This window comes from Salmo salar, chromosome 16 (genome assembly GCF_965601325.2).
Source record: "Salmo salar chromosome 16, fSalSal1, whole genome shotgun sequence".
Lineage (NCBI taxonomy): Eukaryota > Metazoa > Chordata > Actinopteri > Salmoniformes > Salmonidae > Salmo > Salmo salar.
Genome location: NC_138306.1, coordinates 66,308,568 through 66,328,890, shown reverse-complemented (window position 1 = coordinate 66,328,890; position 20,323 = coordinate 66,308,568). Strand labels below are relative to the sequence as shown.

Below are 20,323 nucleotides of genomic sequence, written 5' to 3'. Positions count from 1 at the left end.
TGCTCCCCCTAGCCCTGTTCCCCTCGCCACTGCTCCCCTTAGCCCTGTTCCCCTCGCCCTGTTCCCCTCGCCCTGTTCCCCTCGCCCTGCGGCCAGGTGGTAGATCACTCTGTATTCAACTAGGCCATGCTCCTTCCATGCTCTCCCCCCTCACTTCTCCTCATCTCAGCTTTAGGCTCAGGCAGTACTGTTGATCACTCTGTATTCAACCAGGCCATGCTCTGTGCTCCCTGCTCACCCAGGCCCCACACCTCACCGTACATTACCTTGCCTCGCCTCAGCTCTGTGGTCCAGGCGATAGATCACTCTGCATTCCACCAGGTCATGCTCCTCTTCCATCTCTCTGCTGCTAGCCAGGCCCCTTACCTCATCACTGTATTCAGCCATGCACCTTCCTCCCAGCCCTACTCACTGCTTCCTCCTCTGCACCCTTCCAGGTTCCCACACTAATGGCCTTTGTCAGTTAGCTGTCACACCTGAGGTGCTGCGGCAGCACTCTGAGCCTGGGGCCAGGTGTCAGGATACACTCTGCTCTGCTCTTCCTCAGAGAAGTGCTTCACCAATTAACTCAGCTCAACCCCGATACACCCCCCCCCCCCACCAAAAACGAAGAAATTAAAACACACAAAAAATGATTTATGGAGGGGAAGGGGGAGGGGGGAGAGAAGGGGCGAGCCATCACCTGCCCTCTAGTTTCCATTGGACATGCATCCCTGTTGGTTATCATGTGAGCGGTTCAAAGTGCAGTGGCAATTATTCCCATTATTGTGTGAGTAATGATATCCAGATATGGGAATTGTGGAATGCTGAGCTGGAAGGTCACATTGTTTCTGTTTGTCTTGTCAAAGATAATAGTGACTGTCTGGTCTTCCCACAGTTACAGGTGCATGCAGCTTTACGTTTCCATCCACTTCCATATTACAGGTGGGAGAAAGTTGCAAGTACCTCTGGAACGTCTTTGTAACATTTCTTATATTCATATCAAATCAATCCCTTTTCTACATTGATAAACAAGGCCCACAGTCTGTTTCTATGGAAGTGAATTGGCTAATTGATACAGTAGTGCAGTAGCACTAGTGATTTGATTGACCATGCCTACCTGTTGATGTAAAAAGTGTTGATAAATACATTTGATTGATTGACCATGCCTACTTGTGCAGGTGGTCCCATCTCTCAGCATGCCGTGGGGACAGCCTCCACACCTGTAGGAGCCGAAGCTGTTGAAGCACTGGACTCCAGGCAAGCAGGGTGTCCTCTCACACTCATTCACATCTTCCTGACAGGTAGCGCCTACACAGAGTCCCAGAGACAGACAGACATTATTACAACAGACGACACAAAGCCAGACATCCAAAGTCCATTACTACAACAGGTAGCCCTTACACCCATAAAGACAGAAAGCCAAGGTCTGAGCCAAGCTCACAGACAAAGAGACAAAAAGCCAAGGTCTGAGCCAAGCTCAGAGACATAGAGCCAAGGAAGCCCAATACAACAACAGAGAGTTCATGTATTTTCAGCCAGTGATGTGCGGTCAGGGTAGGCACAATGAATGAAAAAAGAACTACAATGAAAAATAAATAAATATACATTTTATCAATAATAATTTTGTCATCTTCATTTTTTTCTGCATGATAAAATCGATTTCTGAACTAGCACTTTCCAAACTTGCGGTGATCTGCTACAAAAGACACAAGTAGGCCAAACTCCAAACTCAAAGCAAGACACTGACATGACTTGTGCATGCATGTTTCTACCTTATACTGCCAGCTAACGGACGCCAAAAGGCAGGCAGAGAGCTTCGCTGCCTTTCAAGTGTCAATATGTCCCATTCATCTTCACTGCACTCAAATAATAAATACCCATGCATAATGCCGTGAAAAAAAGTTATGGGATAGGCAGGAGGACAGCCAGCTCCCGGCTGTGGACGTTACACGTCATCTGCCAGTTACGTTCGTTTTACAGCTAGATAAAGTAACCTGATCAGGATGGCTAACATATTGCATCTGAAACAGTTTTCAAAGTTACATTTTCTAGCGAAACAGCGGGTGATAAGGGATGGACGACCAACACAGAAAATAACACAATTCCAATATGAGCCGTATCAACGGAAAGACTGACTCTGTGGCTGCGCTGCTAACAGCCGACTCTACTACTTCCCCTGCCTGCTTCTTCACCGGCGACCGCGTGTAGACAAGAGCCGGTTACTGCGACTTGAACAGCTTGCACATAGCACTCAACAAGCATGAGGGATCTGTGTCTCATGTCCAAAGCCAGATAGTTCTTAAAACATTTGGCAATGAATGAACAACGGAGATGTTCAGGATGCACAAAAAGAGAACCGAGAGATTTTGAAAGACCTACTTAAATAATGCTACGTCATGCTACCTAGGTAGGAGTCGGCATTTCCTGCCAACGATGAGAGCGCCAGCTCATCAAACAGGCCCAGGGCCAACTATGTGGAACGATTAAACAGTTAGCCACCCATTTAGAGACTGCCCAATCGTTCGCTTTTTACTCATAGCCTATGATGGAATTTTCTATGCAAAATTGTTTCTTCCGTGTTCTGCAGAACAAAGTGATGTATATGGGTTTCTGCTTTACCAGTATCACAATCACAATGACAGCATCGGAAGGGCAGCGACAAAACTTTGATAGTTTCTAGGAGCGATTCAAACAGAGATGCAATGAACTGGGCCTGGCAGAATGCGAAAACTCATAGTAAACAGTCGATCAGAGGAGAGAGGGGGCTATAACATAATGGACAATATCAATGTTCACATGAGAGCTATTGTATCCTGCGGGATACAAAGCCAGATCTCCCACGGGTGCAACCAATGTCTTAAGACCATTGCCATCATCCCCATCGCACCGAGACCGACTTTTAAAACCGACGGCCAACAGGGACGAGCGTTACAGTTCCATCACTGATGTCTTTACCCAGAAGTACAAGCGGATGGACTTCGTTTACAAGTGCAAGTATTTATTTACAGTAGTGCCGTCTACTATTATTACATTGCATGTCTATTGTGTGAGGACAGAATATCTCTCAATCGGTAGTGCTGACTACTAGGCATGTTGCGTTTGTAGCGCTGTCACAAGTAGGCCTTTTCGCTGGCATTTGGGTTGCTCTCCGTGGTGCTGAAAGTCGCATGTTTGTGCAGAGCAGTAGTTGAGAGGGGCACAACTTATTATGGCCTGTGAACGTGTGTCTAAGGGTTAAGCCGCCTACCTGATGTTGTTTGATGGTTGGTTGTGGTTGTTTGATGGTTATCTTTGTGCTCGTGTCATACCGATAAACACCGTAGCAAAAATCCGCTTTATGAGTGTGTGTGCATGTGTGAGTGAGTGACGGGGACCAGGGGGGCTCAATAGAAAGTGCCTACACGCCGTCAGACCTCAACGCACGTCACCGTTTCCAGCTCTTAGCTAATCCCGACCCCCACCTCACCTCACCCCTGACCTTTCGACACTTACTAGTTACACACGCAGCCTAGAGGGAGTGATCAGGATGTTTGGAACTAGCCCGCCACTGTTTGTTAACCCACGGCAGCACAGATCCGCGTTTTCAGCAGGGGTTATGAACACAGTGCATACACCACTAAGACTCTGGGCTCTTCGTTGCCGCTAGTGGTGAACGGGGAGGGGGAAATGTATCAGATCTCTGACAGTGTCAATACACAGCTCTGGGTTTACCTGTCGTTGAGTATGTGCGCGTGCGCGTGTGTTCCTGTAGCCCTTACCTCTCAGGCCTGCAGGGCATTCACAGAGGAAGCCATCAGCAGTACCGGCACACACCCCGGCACCGCAAGGAGCCGACAGACACGGGTCGATGTCCTCCTGACACAGGACCCCTCCTACCCCCCGGGGACACGCACACAGGTACTCGCCGCTGCCCGCCGGGAAGGCCACGTTGGTCACGCACGTCCCGCCGTTCAAGCACCCACAAGGTCTCACAGCCACCTGAAGAGAAAAGACAGACGGATAGACAGAAGGACAGACAAACAGCTGTTACATACATAGCTTTCAACATAGCCAATTAAATGTCATCATACTCAGCCTGTTATAGGAACAGAATAGCTTCATATGGTCTGCTTAAATCACAGCGTATGGCTATTTTCACTTTCCCTCGATCCTCAACTCTTCTCACTGCTAATAAAGAGATGATTTCCCACTCTGACTCAACAATACCCTCAGACAGAAAACCACGATCTGCTTCCAGCTCTCTTATAATCACGGAAAGAGATCCTTGTATTACTGTTTTACACCATGGGAGTTGAGGGTGATTATCAGCATCATATCAATGTCTTCTTTATTGCTGTCCGTGCCAAGCCAGACCTGGGCTCGCAGGGTAAGCTGCAGATACTTTAGTTGCCTCACAGCTTTGGGGTGAACTGTTCAGATTACCACATGACCAACTATGGGCATGAGCCTGGGAATGACAAAACCCTGGGTTGTCAACTTGTTGTCACACGCACCCCATGGCAACCAGTGTCCTCTCCAGCTCTAAGCAGACAGACATCACGTCAACAGAGGATAAGCATGTGTGGAGCTATGGTGTGGAGAGAAACACATCCGGGATGAATTCATATGTTGACTGAGGTCTGTTTTCAGGCTTTGGGGGCTAAACTTTGGTGCACCACCCACCAAGGGAGGGAGGGAATGAGGGAGGAATAAACTGTTTACAAGCCACTCCCTCCCTCAACCCCCCCCCCCCCTTCTCTCACCTCAACGGTGTAGCTGCTCTGGGCATTGCACTCATCGGACAGCGTGAACTCGAAGCTCTGCCGAGACTTCCCCTGTGTCTCCACTGGATGGACTTTCCAGATGAGGAGGCCGGCGGGGGAGAGGCTGGCGTCGGGAGGGCCCTGTTCCAGGAGGAAGAGGAGCGCCGAGCCCTCGGGGTCCGCCGCCGTGAACTGGAACACAAAGTTCTCCCCCGCGAAGGTGCTGAGGCCCCCCTGAGGCTGGTGCAGGTTGGGGGGCTGGTTGACTGGGTGTAGGGGGGAGAGGGAGAGAGAGAGAGAGACAGAGAGAAAGATAGACCAGTAAAAATTATTCTCTTTTTATCCACTGTGGTTGACAGACGGTATTCATTATTGTACTCCAGCTGTTTGAGAGGGTAGTTCCGAGCACACAGGGAAATTGAGGGGGAACTGGTGTACTGTAGTCTACTACAGACAGCATCACTCACACTGTGAAGCCCCAAAAGGCTGTCACAACATGTTAGTGTCAGGGGTGGGAGGGAGGGAGGGAGGGAGGGAGGGAGGGAGGGAGGGAGGGAGGGAGGGAGGGAGGGAGGGAGGGAGGGAGGGAGGGAGGGAGGGAGGGAGGGAGGGAGGGAGGGGAAAGGGAGGGAGATAGAGGGAGAGAGAGGGTTGGGATGGCGGGAGGGAGAGGAAGAGGGTGAAGGGTGGGAGGGAGAAGGAGGGGTACAGTCTCTCTACAGGGACACAGAGACATGTGAAGACAGGCTCCTCTGTTGCAGAGTGCAGTTAGACAGGTCCTGACAGGTATAGAAACAGAGCCCCTGCAGATGGCCTGCTCTCCTTTGATCTAACACTGGGACAGAGACTGATGACACAGCTAATGGGACCAGGCATCTTCCTCAGAGCTGAGACCTAATGACATAGACAGTAACACAGGGACAGGCTGCTTCAGAAACACATAGCCCCTGAGAAGAGATAAAGACAGGGCCTGTTCAAGGCCTACTAAGAGACTATTTTCTCATTTGTGTGTGTGTTCTTGTGCGTGGGTGTGTGTGTTTGTGCCTGTGCATGGGTGTGTTTGCAAGTATAATACAACAATATAACCTTCAAAGGGAAATCTGTTCAAAGCCCATAAGTGAAACTTCCTGACCTATAACTCAACTAAAAGAGAATCACATCATCTGACTCATAAAAGTCATAAAAGTCCAAAGTTCTCCACTCCATCAAATGTACCCTGTGCCAATCATGATCAATCTTGTCTGACTGTCCACTATTAATTCCTATTAGACGGTGTTAATGAAGTGAACCATGCAGCGCAAAGATATAGGAAGCATCTGTAGCCCTGGGTGGGTGGGTGTGCTGCAAGCCGGCAGGCAGACTGTAAATATACCTGAGGAGGTGTAGAAAGAGGGGGGAGAAAAGGGAGAGAGAGAAGGAAGGAGAGAAAAGGGAGAAAGAGATTGTCTCTCCTCTCTATACCAGCGTGACAGCCTCCCTCCAAGTGAAAATGAATGACCGTGGCAAGAGCACCGCTATCTATCGTTTCCTTCTCTCATTCCTCAAGGCGGTCACCTACCACTTGAGTCTTTGCCGAGAATCTGAATTGCATTTCTTTGATCCTTCGCGTCCTCTCCCCTCGCCTCCTTCTCAAAACCCATTGGATGAGAAGATCAGAGGGGAGGGAAATCTGACCTTTTCATCGAATGGTTTTTGAAAAGGAGGAGAGAGGACGCAAGGAATCAAGGATATGCAATTGATATTCTCCGATTGACAACATGTTGATCCTTTTTCAAACCTACATGCCGATCACGATCACCATAGCTGTTTGCAGTCTGTTGTATCAGTGTGTAGTTTGAGACTTTTCAAGCATATTGTGTTCCACAATATTCAGCAGTCATTTCCAATTAACGGATTTGATTTACCTTCATTTACGGACCATGTGAATTTGGATGTGTTTGGATTACAGAGGAGGCAGGGGCTGGCAGGATTGGAGTCTCCTTTAGCGAAACACATTCCATCTATATTACATGTCCTCTCCTGACAGAGACAGAGAGAAAGAGAGAGAGAGAGAGAAAGGTGAGAGAGAGAAAGAGAGAGAGAGAAAGGTGAAAGAGCGAGAGCGAGACAGAGACATGTGTGAGAGAGAAAGGTGAAAGAGGGAGAGAGAGAGAGAGAGAGAGAGAGAGAGAGAGAGAGAGAGAGAAAGAAAGACATTCACTGTTACTACATTTACTGAGATGATAAATAGGAATCAAAAGGTTCAAGGAAGAGTGTGTGACAGAGATGAACTTGTACAAATTTATGAAGCAACATTTTTTTTAATAAATTGTCATGCAATATGATCTTCTCAATTTTTAGCACTAGGACATGTCTGAGCCTCTCTCTGGAGACCATAGAAGAAAATCAGAGCAGGAAATGAACAGAAAACAAACACTAACAAATCCATCTCTTCCGAATGTAACTCAATTTGATTAAAACATAATTGGCAGGAGCAGCTACAGTAGTCCCCTGTGTGTGTGTGTGTGTGTGTGTGTGCTTGCGTTCCAATGTGTGTGTGTGTGTGTGTGTGTGTGTGTGTGTGTGTGTGTGTGTGTGTGTGTGTGTGTGTGTGTGTGTGTGTGTGTGTGTGTGTGTGTGTGTGTGTGTGTGTGTGTGTGTGTGTGTGTGCGTGCGTGCGTACTGTATGGTGTGTGGGGAGAACATTCATAACATCTGTGGTGTAGAACAAACATCCTTGGACTTAGGGAGCTCTGAAAGTGATGTCGTGTCTGTTTTAGTCATCCTAGAGACAACCGGTATTCCAGAGCTTGGTTTCCACTGTACAGTCAACCCAAGAGTAAAGATGTACAACAACACTTCACTAAACATGATGCACAACATGTTCAACAACAACTACCCTGCAGACATTACGAGACAGCCTGGTTTTCACTTCTCGTTATATGAATATCGTAAGTCTTTCTCAGTGGTGAAGAGTTTTCCTAATACTGCATGGTTTTTGAGGAGATACATGGTGTCTTTTAGGGGAAATATGAATGTGTGTGTGTGTGTGTGTGTGTGTGTGTGTGTGTGTGTGCGTATGTGTGTGTGGTCGTGCACGCATGTGTGTGCGGGTTTGTGTGGTGTATAGTAGTTACCTTTAACTTACAGAGTCCGGAGTGGGTTGGTTCACACACCTGGCACACACCATCGTAGATTGTTAGTAACTTAGGCTCACTGTACTGAGAGCCGTCATTGGTCACCTGAGATAGGAAGGAACAACACTGTAACCAACCAATACTCAACACACTCTAGTGCTAACCAGTTCAAGACATTCATTTCAAATATGAGGGCTTCCGTGGCTTGAGCTTGGTTTGAAAGGTCAAATGGTTTGGTGGTTTAGCTAAGTAAATCATTTAATATGATTTCAGAAGTTTGAAGGTCACATACTGTAAAAAAAAACAACAACAAAAAACAATTTGATATAGGATTTGAAATTCATGCTTATGCACACTTAGACATTTTCACAGCACCCAATACAAATATACCTCACACTCCTAAGGGACGGGTGACTCAAACTCCCCTAAACCTTGTAGATTAATGGCAGAGCCAGGGCTAAGGTAGGTAATATTGGGCTCATCTTCTAAGCCCACTTACCCAGGCTCACATAATCCACTTCAGCAGACAGACCTGACTTTGGGCTAACCTTGGGGGTGAGGAGAGAGGCCCCACGGCTCTGTCTCCTACATTGAGATTTATGCTAATGTCTTCTAATACGGCAGTAAACAAACAGCGATCCCAAACCACTCAGGGACATGCTGGAACATGATATATAGGCTATATACCAGGCAAGGAGAAGGTCATGAATAGGGCAAAGCGGAAGACTTCAAGTTGACTTTGAAAAAGTGAGCCATAATCACAGTTTCTTGCACGGGAATGAGGTGACTTTCCATGTGCTTTAGTAAAATGAATGATGAAATTAATTCACTTTATTGATATAACTTTACCAGACGGGAAATACCGTACATAATTTTACCTTGACTTCCCAGCGAGCATAGGGTTTGTCATCCACCATAAAGTCTACAGTGTTGATAGTCATCATGCTGTTCAGCGAGGGGACGGAACAGTCTAAAGCCTTGGAGCTCAGGAAGGTAGCTCTGGTTCTCTGCTTCTCTCTCGGAACCCGCTCACCATTCAGGTACTAGAGGATAGATAGATAGATAGATAGATAGATAGATAGATAGATAGATAGATAGATAGATAGATAGATAGATAGATAGATAGATAGATAGATAGATAGATAGATAGATAGATAGATAGATAGATAGATAGATAGATAGATAGATAGATAGATAGATAGATAGATAGATAGATAGATAGATAGATAGATAGATAGATAGATAGATAGATAGATAGATAGATAGATAGATAGATAGATAGATAGATAGATAGATAGATAGATAGATAGATAGATAGATTATTGTGAAATAGACACAAATGACTTATTCGAAATTCGTGACAGGCACACGGAAAAGTTTTTACACACACAAAAAAAAAGAGTATTGCACAATTTTCATCACACCGCATTTTGTGTGTATTACATGATTTTCTTTCTTCATAACGCATTGGTGTACATTACACAAATTCCATTTTTTGTGGCTAATGTTAGGTAGTCTAGCTAGGTGGCTAATGTTAGCTAGGCTAGGGGTTAAGGGTTTAGGGGTTAAGGTTAGTTAGCATGCTAGCTAAGTAGTTAACAGGTTACATTTAGGAGTTAGGATCAAGGGTTAAGGTTAGGGGAAGGGTTAGCTAACATGCTAAGTAGTGGCAAAGTAGCTAAAAAGTAGTAAGTAGTTGCAAAGTAGCTAACTAGCGAAAATGGTAAGTTATCTGTGATCAGATTTGAACACACAACCTTTTGGTTGCAAGATGTTCATGTTATATGCCAACCCATCCTCCCTGACCAACCTCCCTCCTATCATTTCTGTCGTAAGTAACCTACTGTCTTTACCTGTGATTGAAATGCACTCTATACAAAATCGTAAACTGCTCACAAACAAATATACAGTCCAATAAGCAATTTATGTCTATTTCACAATAATCTGTGATACTGGGTTGGTTAGACAGACCCATTCTCCCACCACCTTCTGCCTATTCACATAGCTGACATTGGAGTCCTGTTGTAAACTAGCAGTTTACCAGTCTGTCTGAGGGATGATTATAAGGCCTACAGCAATGAGCCCCCCTCCTATGATAGGAAAAGGGAATCTAGAGCCCCATAGTTTTGCTGAATTGCTTTTTCTGTGTTCCCCACTCTGTTTAATACAGCAACACTTTGGGGTATGTCCTTGTATGACCGTGATGATTGTCTGAGTTATTTCTCTCACCATCAGTCGTGTGAGGTGGCAGCCCAGGTTGGGAGAGTCGATGAAGCCGAGGCCGAAGACCCGGATGCTGCGACAGTTGAACGCTCTGATGTCACACAGACCACCGTTCTCCAGGTCTGTCAACTCCACGGGCTGACCTGAGGATAGAGGAGAAAGGGATGAGAGAAGAGAGATAGATCATCAGAGTTCAGGAAAGACGGAGTGGTATATGTTTAAGTGAGGAAGCTCCAAATAGAAAGACTCAATATGCAAGTCTAGTGCAATACAAGCCCACTCGCTGACAAACCAAAATGGAAGATTCACCAATTCAAGGGCACTCATGTATACATTACATATGATGTGACAAAATGGCACGTTCTCCTTGACTACAACACAGTTAGTAAATTCACAGAGACGGTCGCAATAAATACATCACCAGCCAGACACAAAGTCATAGAATTGGGAGGTCATGTTCATGTACATTGTCATGAAGCGGCATACTGTTTTATAATACCTGCCAGAATGAGTTTAACATTTGGAAAGAGTCACTTTGACTCTGTCTGCATAAAGTACTGTACTAGTATGTCTGCCTCCTTTGATTCTAGTTTGATTCTACTTTCTACAGAAAATCATAAGTGATATTAAACTCTTGAAGTCGGTGGCATTTGCTTGAATAAGGTAAGATGCTATCCCCACAGCATAACAACAAACAATCAACACAAAAGAGGAGACAATTCCCCTTCAATGTCCCCTCCTTGATCTGTGCTATGGCCCTTGGGGGAGATTTGATGCTCGCCTGTGATCAGTTGAGCTATTAGCTGGATTTATTGGCGCGCCCTGCCATATTCCCCTAGGACCCTGATCCCAGATCAGCTACTATAAATCACACAACACACAGAGAGAGGTCACGTATGGATGCCCGGACCTCTACCTGGTGATAAACAGCATCCTACTATCCCCATCTCTCAATCAGGGTCTGTGTTCACAAAACATACCAGAATAGGAGTACTGATCTAGGGCCAGTTCTGTCTTTTAGATTATAATTATATGGACCTTTGTGGATGTGGATTAGGATTACTTACTGTATCCAGTATTAAAAATAACTTGAGAGTGCAGAGACTAATGTTGCAGACTTAACAACAAAATGACCAATAAACTGATGAAATCCAATTTTAAGATAAGATCTTTTGACGCCAAATTATGCCCAATCTCTGAGCAGCTTGCAAGTGAATACTCACTGATAGCCAGACTGCAGTCGTAGAAGCTGTGGCCAGGATAGCATTGACAACCCCACTCAGTGCACTGGCCATTCCCGTTGCAGAAGTTGGGGCAGCGCAGTGCGGTGAGTACCGTCCCAATGATCCCCTCAACTCCCTCCATCCCAGCCCTGGACTCCCCCAGCTCCAGGACCCTCTGGGTCCGGTTCTCCAATAGCCTCCTCTCACACTCGTTCTCCAGGTAGTGCACCAGAGCCTCCTCCCAGGCCAGGTCATCCTACAACATCAAGTTCAAGAAGTTCAAGTTTAACTGCACTCACATTGCAGTCAATGTAAACTGAAATCCATGAGCATACTGTACAATTGGCTTAACAAAAGGGCAGACAAGACCTATACTAAAAAGTTACAAAATCAACAACGGTAGTGTCTGAAATGACACCATATTTCCTAGCCCTATGAGCTCTGATCAAAAGTAGTGAACTATATAAGGAATAGGGCGAAATTTCAGACGCAGACATAAACAGAAATACCTTGAGCTGAAGGTCCAGGATGCACAGGTCCACTGCCTCATCCAGCCTCCGGCCCAGCAGCCCTCTACACACTGTTCCCACCGTGGAGTTCCCCAGGGCTAGCTGGCACACCTCCAGGGCCTTGACCGAGGTAAGCCCACTCGGGGTGGGCCACACAGGCTGGGCCACTGGTCGCTCTGCAGACAGGTGGTGGTCCTCAGGGAAGAAATATGCTAAGCTCTCCAGGTCCTCTTGACTCAGGGACTGAGAGGTGAAGATGGGCTGGAACTCATACAGCGCCTAATAATGACAACAGTAATAATAGCAATGATGACAATAATAACAATAAAGGGCCATTCAAATAAATTCAAGGACACTATACAACAAGAAAAACAAAAATTGAAGAAAAAATCCAAAGGATGGACACCTGTCTCTTTGTCTTGGGCCTGTTGTCGTCTACGGCAACCAGGAAGTCTCTTCTGAGCTCCCTGTCAATCTCTCTCTCACTCTTATCACCGTGGTCCACAAACCCACCATAGTCCACCATCTGGGAACTCGGCTGTTTGTGTATCTCCATAGGCAGAGCTGGGCCGTTCAGGATGGACACTCCCTGGTGGTCACTTTGTTCTGGCTCAGAGCTCCTAATATACTCAGACGTAGTGTCCACCCAGGGGAAGACAGAGGTGTAATCCACGTTGTCGTGAGACTGGCACTGGGCCTGGTGCTGGGGTGACGAGGGGTTAAAGTTATAGTGGCTATCGCCGGTGTGGCCCGTGGTGAAATGCAGAGACATGCTGTAGCCCTCCTGACACCGACAGAAAGGCCGTAGTTCCTCCACCTCCATTACAGGGGGCATGGTGTCAAATAAGCTCTCCCCTGCGGCTAGCCTGACACAAAGAAGAAACAGAGTGATAAGGATCAGACAACGAGCTATCTCATCAGACTCTGAATTAGAGTAAGCCTTGGGGATAACACAGGATTTGATAAAGGCTTTCTTTTCTCATGCCAGCTAAAATAGAAAAGGTAACCCAAGGTTATTACGGAACAACAATTCACTTACAAACTAAATGACCAAAAGGAAAGGGGTGGGGGAATGTACACTGAACAGTTACAAGCTCAGGGGACCCCTCTCAGATCTATATAGAATCATTAATAGTTACCTCCATTCCTCCACAAAGCGTTCTTGTTCAGTGCTCCCAAAGGTGTTCCCATCAGGTCCATGGAAGTCATTGTGACCGTTCCGGTCGAACGTCCCACAGAGTCCCGTGGTACTGCTGTAGTCCACACTGGGAGCTCTGATTGACAGGCTCATCCCCCAATCACTGATGTCCGCCCTTACAAAGGCCCCAGATGGAAAGATCAACTACAAAAGGAATAAAAAGGGATAAAAACGTCTGCTCAATGGCATTTATTATTATATATTATAAAAGTAAGAGTTAACCTTTATTACACCCAGAAGCCAATTCTAACAGATCTTAATGCAAACTGCATATCATAGAAAGAGTTCACTCATTGTTTTCTTGTGTGGATCAGTGTAGTACATAGCGGGACTCATCAAAACAACAACATCAAACTCCAAATCTTTATATCTGGAGAACTAGTGTTGGACATTACATTACTTCAATCGTACAGTGTTGCAGATTGCCCCGAGCAGAAAGATGTTTTTATATGACTTGTAAAAGTCGTTTCATTCAATATTGGGCTCAGTGGGCTCACAAACTCACACATCCCCAAACCTGTCTAGACAGTGAGGGAGGAAACAGCCCATAAAAGTGGTGTTAATGACTTTAGTAAAAAGCATGAGCTGACGCATACACAAAAATGCTTGTAGAGGTGCTGACTACCTGAGAAAAAACTGTACAAAAAGAAAGCAAGTCGCACAAGCGATATATGCTCCCAACAATTGAATGGGTAAACCTACTTGGTAAAAGTAATCACTTTAAATGAACCAATACCTACTGTAATTTTCTTCCCCTGGTGAGATTCATGGATCTTGATCCGATACTGACTGGAGCCACTGTTATATCCTTCCAGGTTCTTCAGAGAGAGCTGGGGCCTGGTCTCCTGAAGCTGACCGTTACACATGTCCAGCATAACCACCTTAAGGACGACAAAATAAAATAAATAATTGACTGTATTGTATTATAGTTTTCTACTGTATTTACAAGCTGTATATATATATATATGCATTTCTTTAACCATAAAAGTGGCAACATATTTTTAGCTTAAAAGCGCCAATTTTGGTCATTTTTTTTTACCCCAAATTGGTAATGATTGCAAAGAGACACTGTCTGTCAGCAAGTACCACTTTTTGTTTTATTAACCTTTGAAAACACAAGTAAACAGTGTAAATTTCCCAAAATAAGCATATATAAAAAAAAGTCATACATTTACAGTCAAAATGTGATATTTCAAAATATACGTTATTGAATGTTTGAAGAGATATTTTGATCAATGTTATCCATAGCCACTTGTTATGAACATTTATATGTTATTCATTCAAAGTGTTTCTGTGGTACTCAGAGGCTGACAAATTGGCGATTGAGCCACCAAAATGGGTGATATAGGCGATATGGGCGCCGGTGCCCATAAGACTTTTAGCTCTATGTCTGGAATGCTACTGGCTATCAACTCAGTTCAATTTGCATATCGAAGATGAGAATCTCAAATTGGTATCGCGATATTGAATGAAAGCTCATTCATGTTTTATTTATACTGGCTGCCACGCCCTCCCAGGGTCCAAATCTGGGGTGGCTCCATAGCAAATCAAATCAAATTTTATTAGTCACATGCACTGAATACAACAGGTGTAGTAGACCTTACAGTGAAATGCTTATTTACGAACCCCTAACCAACAGTGCAGTTTCAAAAAATACGGATAAGAATAAGAGATAAAAGTAAGAAGTAATTAAAGAGCATCAGTAAAAAAAATAACAATATATACAGGTGTCAATGTGCGGGGGCACTGGTTAGTTGAGGTAGTATGTACATGTAGGTAGAGTTAATTAAAGTGACTATGCATAGATGACAACAGAGATTGGCAGTGGTGTGGAGAGGGGAGGGGGGGGGGGGTGGGGGGTGGGGCAATGCAAATAGTCTGGGTAGCCATTTGACTAGATGTTCAGGAGTCTTATGACTTGGGGGTAGAAGCTGTTTAGAAGCCCCTTGGACCTAGACTTGGCACTCCGGTACTGCTTGCCATGTGGTAGCAGAGAGAACAGTCAATAACTAGGGTGACTAGAGTCTTTGACAATTTTTAGGGCCTTCCTCTGACACCGCCTGGTATAGAGGTCCTGGATGGCAGGAAGCTTGACCTCAGTGATGTACTGGGCCGTTCACACTACCCTCTGTAGTGCCTTGCGGTCGGAGGCTGAGCAGTTGTCATACCAGGCAGTGATGCAACCAGTCAGGATGCTCTCGACGGTGCAGCTGTAGAACCTTTTGAGGATCTGAGGACCCATGCCAAATTTTTTCATTCTCCTGAGGGGGAATAGGTTTTGTCCTGCCCGCTTCACAGCTGTCATGGTGTGCTTGGACCATGTTAGTTTGTTGTTGATGTGGACACCAAGGAACTTGAAGCTCTCAACCTGCTCCACTGCAGCCCCATCGATGAAAATGAGAATATCTATATATTTTCAGGGTACATACATCTACCTCTGTGCCAAATTTGGTGCTTTTGTCACAAAGTTTACTATTGAGTCCACATTTACAGCTTAGTCACGCACCGTGACTAATAATAAATTAAATCAATCTATGAATCATTCAATCAATCAATAAGTGATTTCCTCTAAGCATCTTGCCTGATCAATGTGTAAATTGACGTGTTAAACTGTAGTTCTTTGTGTTTTATGTTGTAAATGCGTCTTTGTATTAAACTTTTTGTGCTGCTGTTTTGGCCAGGTCTCTCTTGTAAAATAGATTTTTAATCTCAATGAGACGAACTTGGTAAAATAAAGGCTAAAATAAAAATAACAATTGAATCAATCAACCTCATTTCCCTCCCTGGCCGCCACTCCACAGTTACAGGACACAGCGTAATGGCGGCTGCCACAGTCCCACTGACGAGCCTGGACCTCGAACGCTCGGTGGAGGCTCTTGTAGAGGATGAAGGTACCCGTCTGCTGGTTCTCATAGCGTCTGGCGGGGAGAAACATGTCTTAAAACTTTGATGATGAATTCGACTGATATCATATCTGTAATGTTCTTACTTAAAATACCAAAACAACATTTATGTATTGTGCATCTTGCTTGTGAAAATGTTTGTGACAATTTCTTAGAATTGAACATGTGCATCAAATAAGTTACATTAAAGTTATTTTACTGGCAAGTTCAAATAAATGGTAAGACCTAGTTTCCAATAATTATCATATAAAAAACTGCCATCTAATCAACAAAAAGGGTATTTTGATTATGGGATCTAGAGATTGCATAAGCACGATGAAGGTGAAGCAATTATTTTAAAATAATTAGGATTTAAAATGTTCTATCCATTTAGAAGGTTATGCACTGGTCCCCTTCGGACCTGTTCGGTCTGAAAAACATTTTTAACATATTTATCTCTGATTAGTGGGTGTTTTTGCAATGTTTTCAAGTACCAGCTTTGACCAAACTCTCGTCTAGTGACCTGTGAGAGGATAGTTAATAATAATAATTACAGTAAAGAACTTAATCAGTTAGCAGGAGGTGAAGTGGTGATTTAAATAGCTCTTCTTGATCATTAAAATCGGCCAAAACAAGTAATGTGGGGGAAAATGCAGATTAAATGAGAATATTTTTGAAACACACTGTATTTCAATGTACAAGGAGGTCTATTGGGGGGGGGGGGGGGGAAAGATGCTTTTATCCAAAGTGACATAAATCGTAAATCCAAAGGGATTTACATATGGGTGGTCCTGGGAATCTAACAAGAGACATGCTCTACCAACTGAGCATCAAAGGACACAGCATGCTAACCACCATGCCCCAGTTATCTACCTGCCATCCAATGTAATGATGTGTGGATCAGTCAGAGAGTAGCAGCTTGCAGTGGGAACATCTTGAACTGTGACCTGTAGAGGTATGAGGAACAAAGATTAGCGTGACCCACTCTGGTCGTGCTGATTAAAGTGTCGGCAACAGCACAGGGCTTTCATGTGCGTGTGTGTGCGTGCGTGCGTGCGTGCGTGCGTGCGTGTGTCTGTGCGTGCGTGCGTCTGAAAAACAGGCCGAAATGCTTTCATGACTCACTGGCTTAAACACTAAACACAGATGTGGCTAGCCTGACTGCATGACTGAGTGATGACACAACAAAGGGGAAGTCAGAAGTTTAGGAGGACACAACGGTTTTGCTACATGAGTAATGTTCAGACTTAGTTTAAAGGAAAGAATGGAAGCGCACGTAGAAAAGCAGTGTGAGTGATTTGTCGTTGGTTCATAACAGTCTTCTCTTTAACCATGTAAACACTGTGGTGCTATGTCATGCAGACATTTACTGCAGTTCTGTTAGTGTTATGAGCAGCTGTTCTGAGGCTTACAGCTACATTATCTCTCTCTCTCTCTCTCTCTCGAACCTTGAGTGGGGTGGGGCTATAGCCCATCCGGAGGTGGGGTTTGCGAAGAAAAGTGAATTTGAATATTTAAAAGTTCTAATTCCATTGTAGTGTTGTAATGTGTTCTAATTATATTTCTATGGGTCTCCCGGTCGGACCTTGAGGGGTGTGGGGCTGTATCCCCTCCAGAGGCGTGGTGCGTCAGAGCGCGGCGTGGCGCTGAGTAGGCTGGGGCGGTTGCCGTCGCGGGTGAAGTCTGTGACGGCGGTGAGGGTGAGGCTGGCCCAGGCACACCCCTGGCTCCGGCTGCAGGCTGCAGTAGGTTGCAGCTCCACCTGGCAGGTAGACAGGGCCATGTTGGGGGCCTCCACGCTGGGATCCAGGCTGTCTGGGAGGGCAACAGGACACATAACAGTGTCTGGTTAATAAATACCCCCACAGAGCTGCAAGACAGATAGCCTGAATATGAAATCAACCCCTAGCCCCTAGATCTGAGAAAGGATTGGATGGGTGTAAACAAACAGGAAGTAATCACGTCTTTTGGTTTTTACACCTCTCTGGCACTAGTACAGTAAGCACTGGCTCACACAGTGGGGCTCCCGAGTGGTCTAAGGCACTGCATCTCAGTGCTAGAGGCTTCGCTACAGACCCTGGTTTGATTCCAGGCCGTGATTGGGAGTCCCATAGGGCGAAAATAAAGAAAGAAGAATAAACAGATATGGCATGGTCATGGAAATTAGGCTATTCTAATTCTCACCTGAGTCACGGACACTCAGAGTGAGAGTGACTCCACATGGTCGGCCAAGCTCTGTCCCGTAACAGGGGATAGGCACTGTACTGTGAATGGTTACAGCATGCTCTTTACCGTCCTCCGCAATGTGCAGCACATCTGGAACAAACTGCAGGCAGAGAGAGAGCGAGAGAGCGAGAGAGAGAGAGAGCGAGAGAGAGAGAGAGAGTACAGACACAGGTTCCTGGACAGTCTGGGCTCAATGTTCATTTAATTTACAGCACGCGATGCAGTTCAGGAGGAGTTTAATGCTCAACAACGGATTATACACAACTTAGAGGTCAACCAACAACCATCCCAGCTTCAAACACATTCAGAACGATGAGGGTTTTAGTAAATTGTATCAGTCATGATGGTTTACCTTAATTCCAGCGTAGAAGCTCTCACTCTCTTTGGCCAGAGATTGTGTCCGGCTGGAGTTACCCAGGAACGTGGAAACACTGCAGGAGAACTGTAAAATTATCCTACGTTAATAATGACACAAGTAGCTACTATCAAGTGTTCACCAGGCAAGTCAGTGACAAATGAAACAGCATTTCAAATATTTTCCCCTCAAAAAAGCATTAAGGCTTAGGGTCATAAAAATGGTCTTTCTAATTTGTGTTGGCTTGTATGTGTAATTCATCCAAACATTTCACTGAGTCATATGGCTTGTAGGCTACATGAGCAAAGTGCTAGGGCTGGAGCCTTTGTGTGTTTAACTCAATCCTCAGTAAAGTAGTCACCCCTGATCTAGCCCAGCTGTGGCATCAGCATGTGTGGAACAGAGCCTGATGAGTGAGGCCAGGCCTGCCTTGTACTGCACAGCTTGTCATGGATACACACAACTAGCATCGCACGTAGTATCCATCCACACATGGCTTCAAATGGCAGGGATATATGGTAATTTAGCAGACAAAGCACTAATACAGTAATTGCTATCTGATGTTTCAAGTTGTATTAGTCGTACGTATACAGGATACACATGGTATACACTGTCCAACGAAATGCTTACTTGCAGGTTCCTTCTCGACAATGCAACAACAATAAGAAATAAGAAAATATAAGAATACGAACATAAAGTAAATGGCTGAGTAGAATAGAATAAACATTTAAGCATAAGTATAATACAGGAAGGCACAATTTATAGTCCAATATTTACACGTGTATTGGGGAGGGGTGGATTTGGGGACAACTGTTTAAATTGTGCAGTATTAACAATAGTAAATAACAGTCTGGTAGCAGCAGTTGTGATGTGTGTGTAGGATAACAGTTGGAGGTCAGGAGTCTGAACCCTTTGGAGTTGGCACTGGTGTAAGGCAAAGGTGTGTGCTTGCGGTGGTCCTATTCAATGTCTTCCTCCTGTGTGTCACAACACTCCTGCACGGGCCAAATTTCTTAAGCCGCCTTAGGAAGTAGAGGCGCTGTTGCACCCTCTTGACAACAGCGGTGATGTTGTTGGTCCATGTGAATTCATCTGTGGTGTGGACACTGAGGTACTTAAAAATGCTGACTCTCTCTCTACTGCAGTCTCGTTGATGTGGATAGGGCATGTTCCCTCTGCTTCCTGAAGTAAACAATCAACTCCTTTGTTTTGCTGACGTTGAGGGAGAGGTTGTTTCCCGGCACCACAATGCCAGATCACTTACCTCCTACCTAGAGGCTGACTCGTCGTTGTTGGTTTTCAGGCATACAACCAGGGTGTCATCAGCAAACTTAATGATGGAATTGGGATCATGCAAAGCCATGCAGTCATGGGTGAATCGGGAGGGCTGAGGACACACCCTTGGGGGGCCCCTGTGTTAAGAGTCGGTGTGGTGGAGGTGTTGTTGCCAATCCTTACAGCCTGTGGTCTGCCCTTCAGGAAGTCCAGGATCCATTTGCAGAGGGTAGTGTCCAGACCAAGGGCTCTGAGCTTGGTCACGAACTTGGAGGGAACAATAGTGGTGAACGCTGAACTGTAGTCACTGAACAGCATTCTCACATACTTTAGGTGTTCCTCTAGTCCAGATGCCTTAGGGCCGTGTGAATAGCGATGGAAATGGCATCTTCCGTGGATCTGTTGGAGCGGTAGGCAAATTGGAGTGGGTCCAGTGTGCCTGGCATGCTGGCCTTGACGTGGGCCATGACCAGTCTTTCGAAGCACTTTACGATTACAGGGGTGAGTGTGACAGGGCGATAGTCATTTGGCATGTCATCTTGTTTTTCTTGGGCCTGGGACTATGATGGTCTCCTTGAAGCAAGTGGGGACT

The 20,323-nt window shown here is 45.4% G+C and overlaps 1 protein-coding gene across 1 annotated transcript in view; it reads right to left on the bottom strand.

Moving 5' to 3' along the window:
- The window catches only part of si:ch211-246m6.5 (von Willebrand factor D and EGF domain-containing protein), a 45,710-nt gene that overhangs the window by 16,213 nt on the left and 9,174 nt on the right, over positions 1-20,323 (bottom strand). The window contains exons 6-22 of the mRNA XM_014150096.3: positions 18,454-18,543; positions 18,060-18,201; positions 17,461-17,690; positions 16,749-16,822; positions 15,764-15,911; positions 13,734-13,874; positions 12,935-13,137; positions 12,202-12,661; positions 11,796-12,074; positions 11,287-11,542; positions 10,070-10,206; positions 8,719-8,883; positions 7,841-7,945; positions 6,629-6,743; positions 4,725-4,990; positions 3,741-3,960; positions 1,153-1,290 (exon numbers count right to left, since the gene is read on the bottom strand). Coding sequence (XP_014005571.3) covers positions 1,153-1,290; positions 3,741-3,960; positions 4,725-4,990; positions 6,629-6,743; positions 7,841-7,945; positions 8,719-8,883; positions 10,070-10,206; positions 11,287-11,542; positions 11,796-12,074; positions 12,202-12,661; positions 12,935-13,137; positions 13,734-13,874; positions 15,764-15,911; positions 16,749-16,822; positions 17,461-17,690; positions 18,060-18,201; positions 18,454-18,543 — 3,169 coding nt within the window. The remainder of the gene's footprint in view (positions 1-1,152; positions 1,291-3,740; positions 3,961-4,724; positions 4,991-6,628; positions 6,744-7,840; positions 7,946-8,718; positions 8,884-10,069; positions 10,207-11,286; positions 11,543-11,795; positions 12,075-12,201; positions 12,662-12,934; positions 13,138-13,733; positions 13,875-15,763; positions 15,912-16,748; positions 16,823-17,460; positions 17,691-18,059; positions 18,202-18,453; positions 18,544-20,323) is intronic.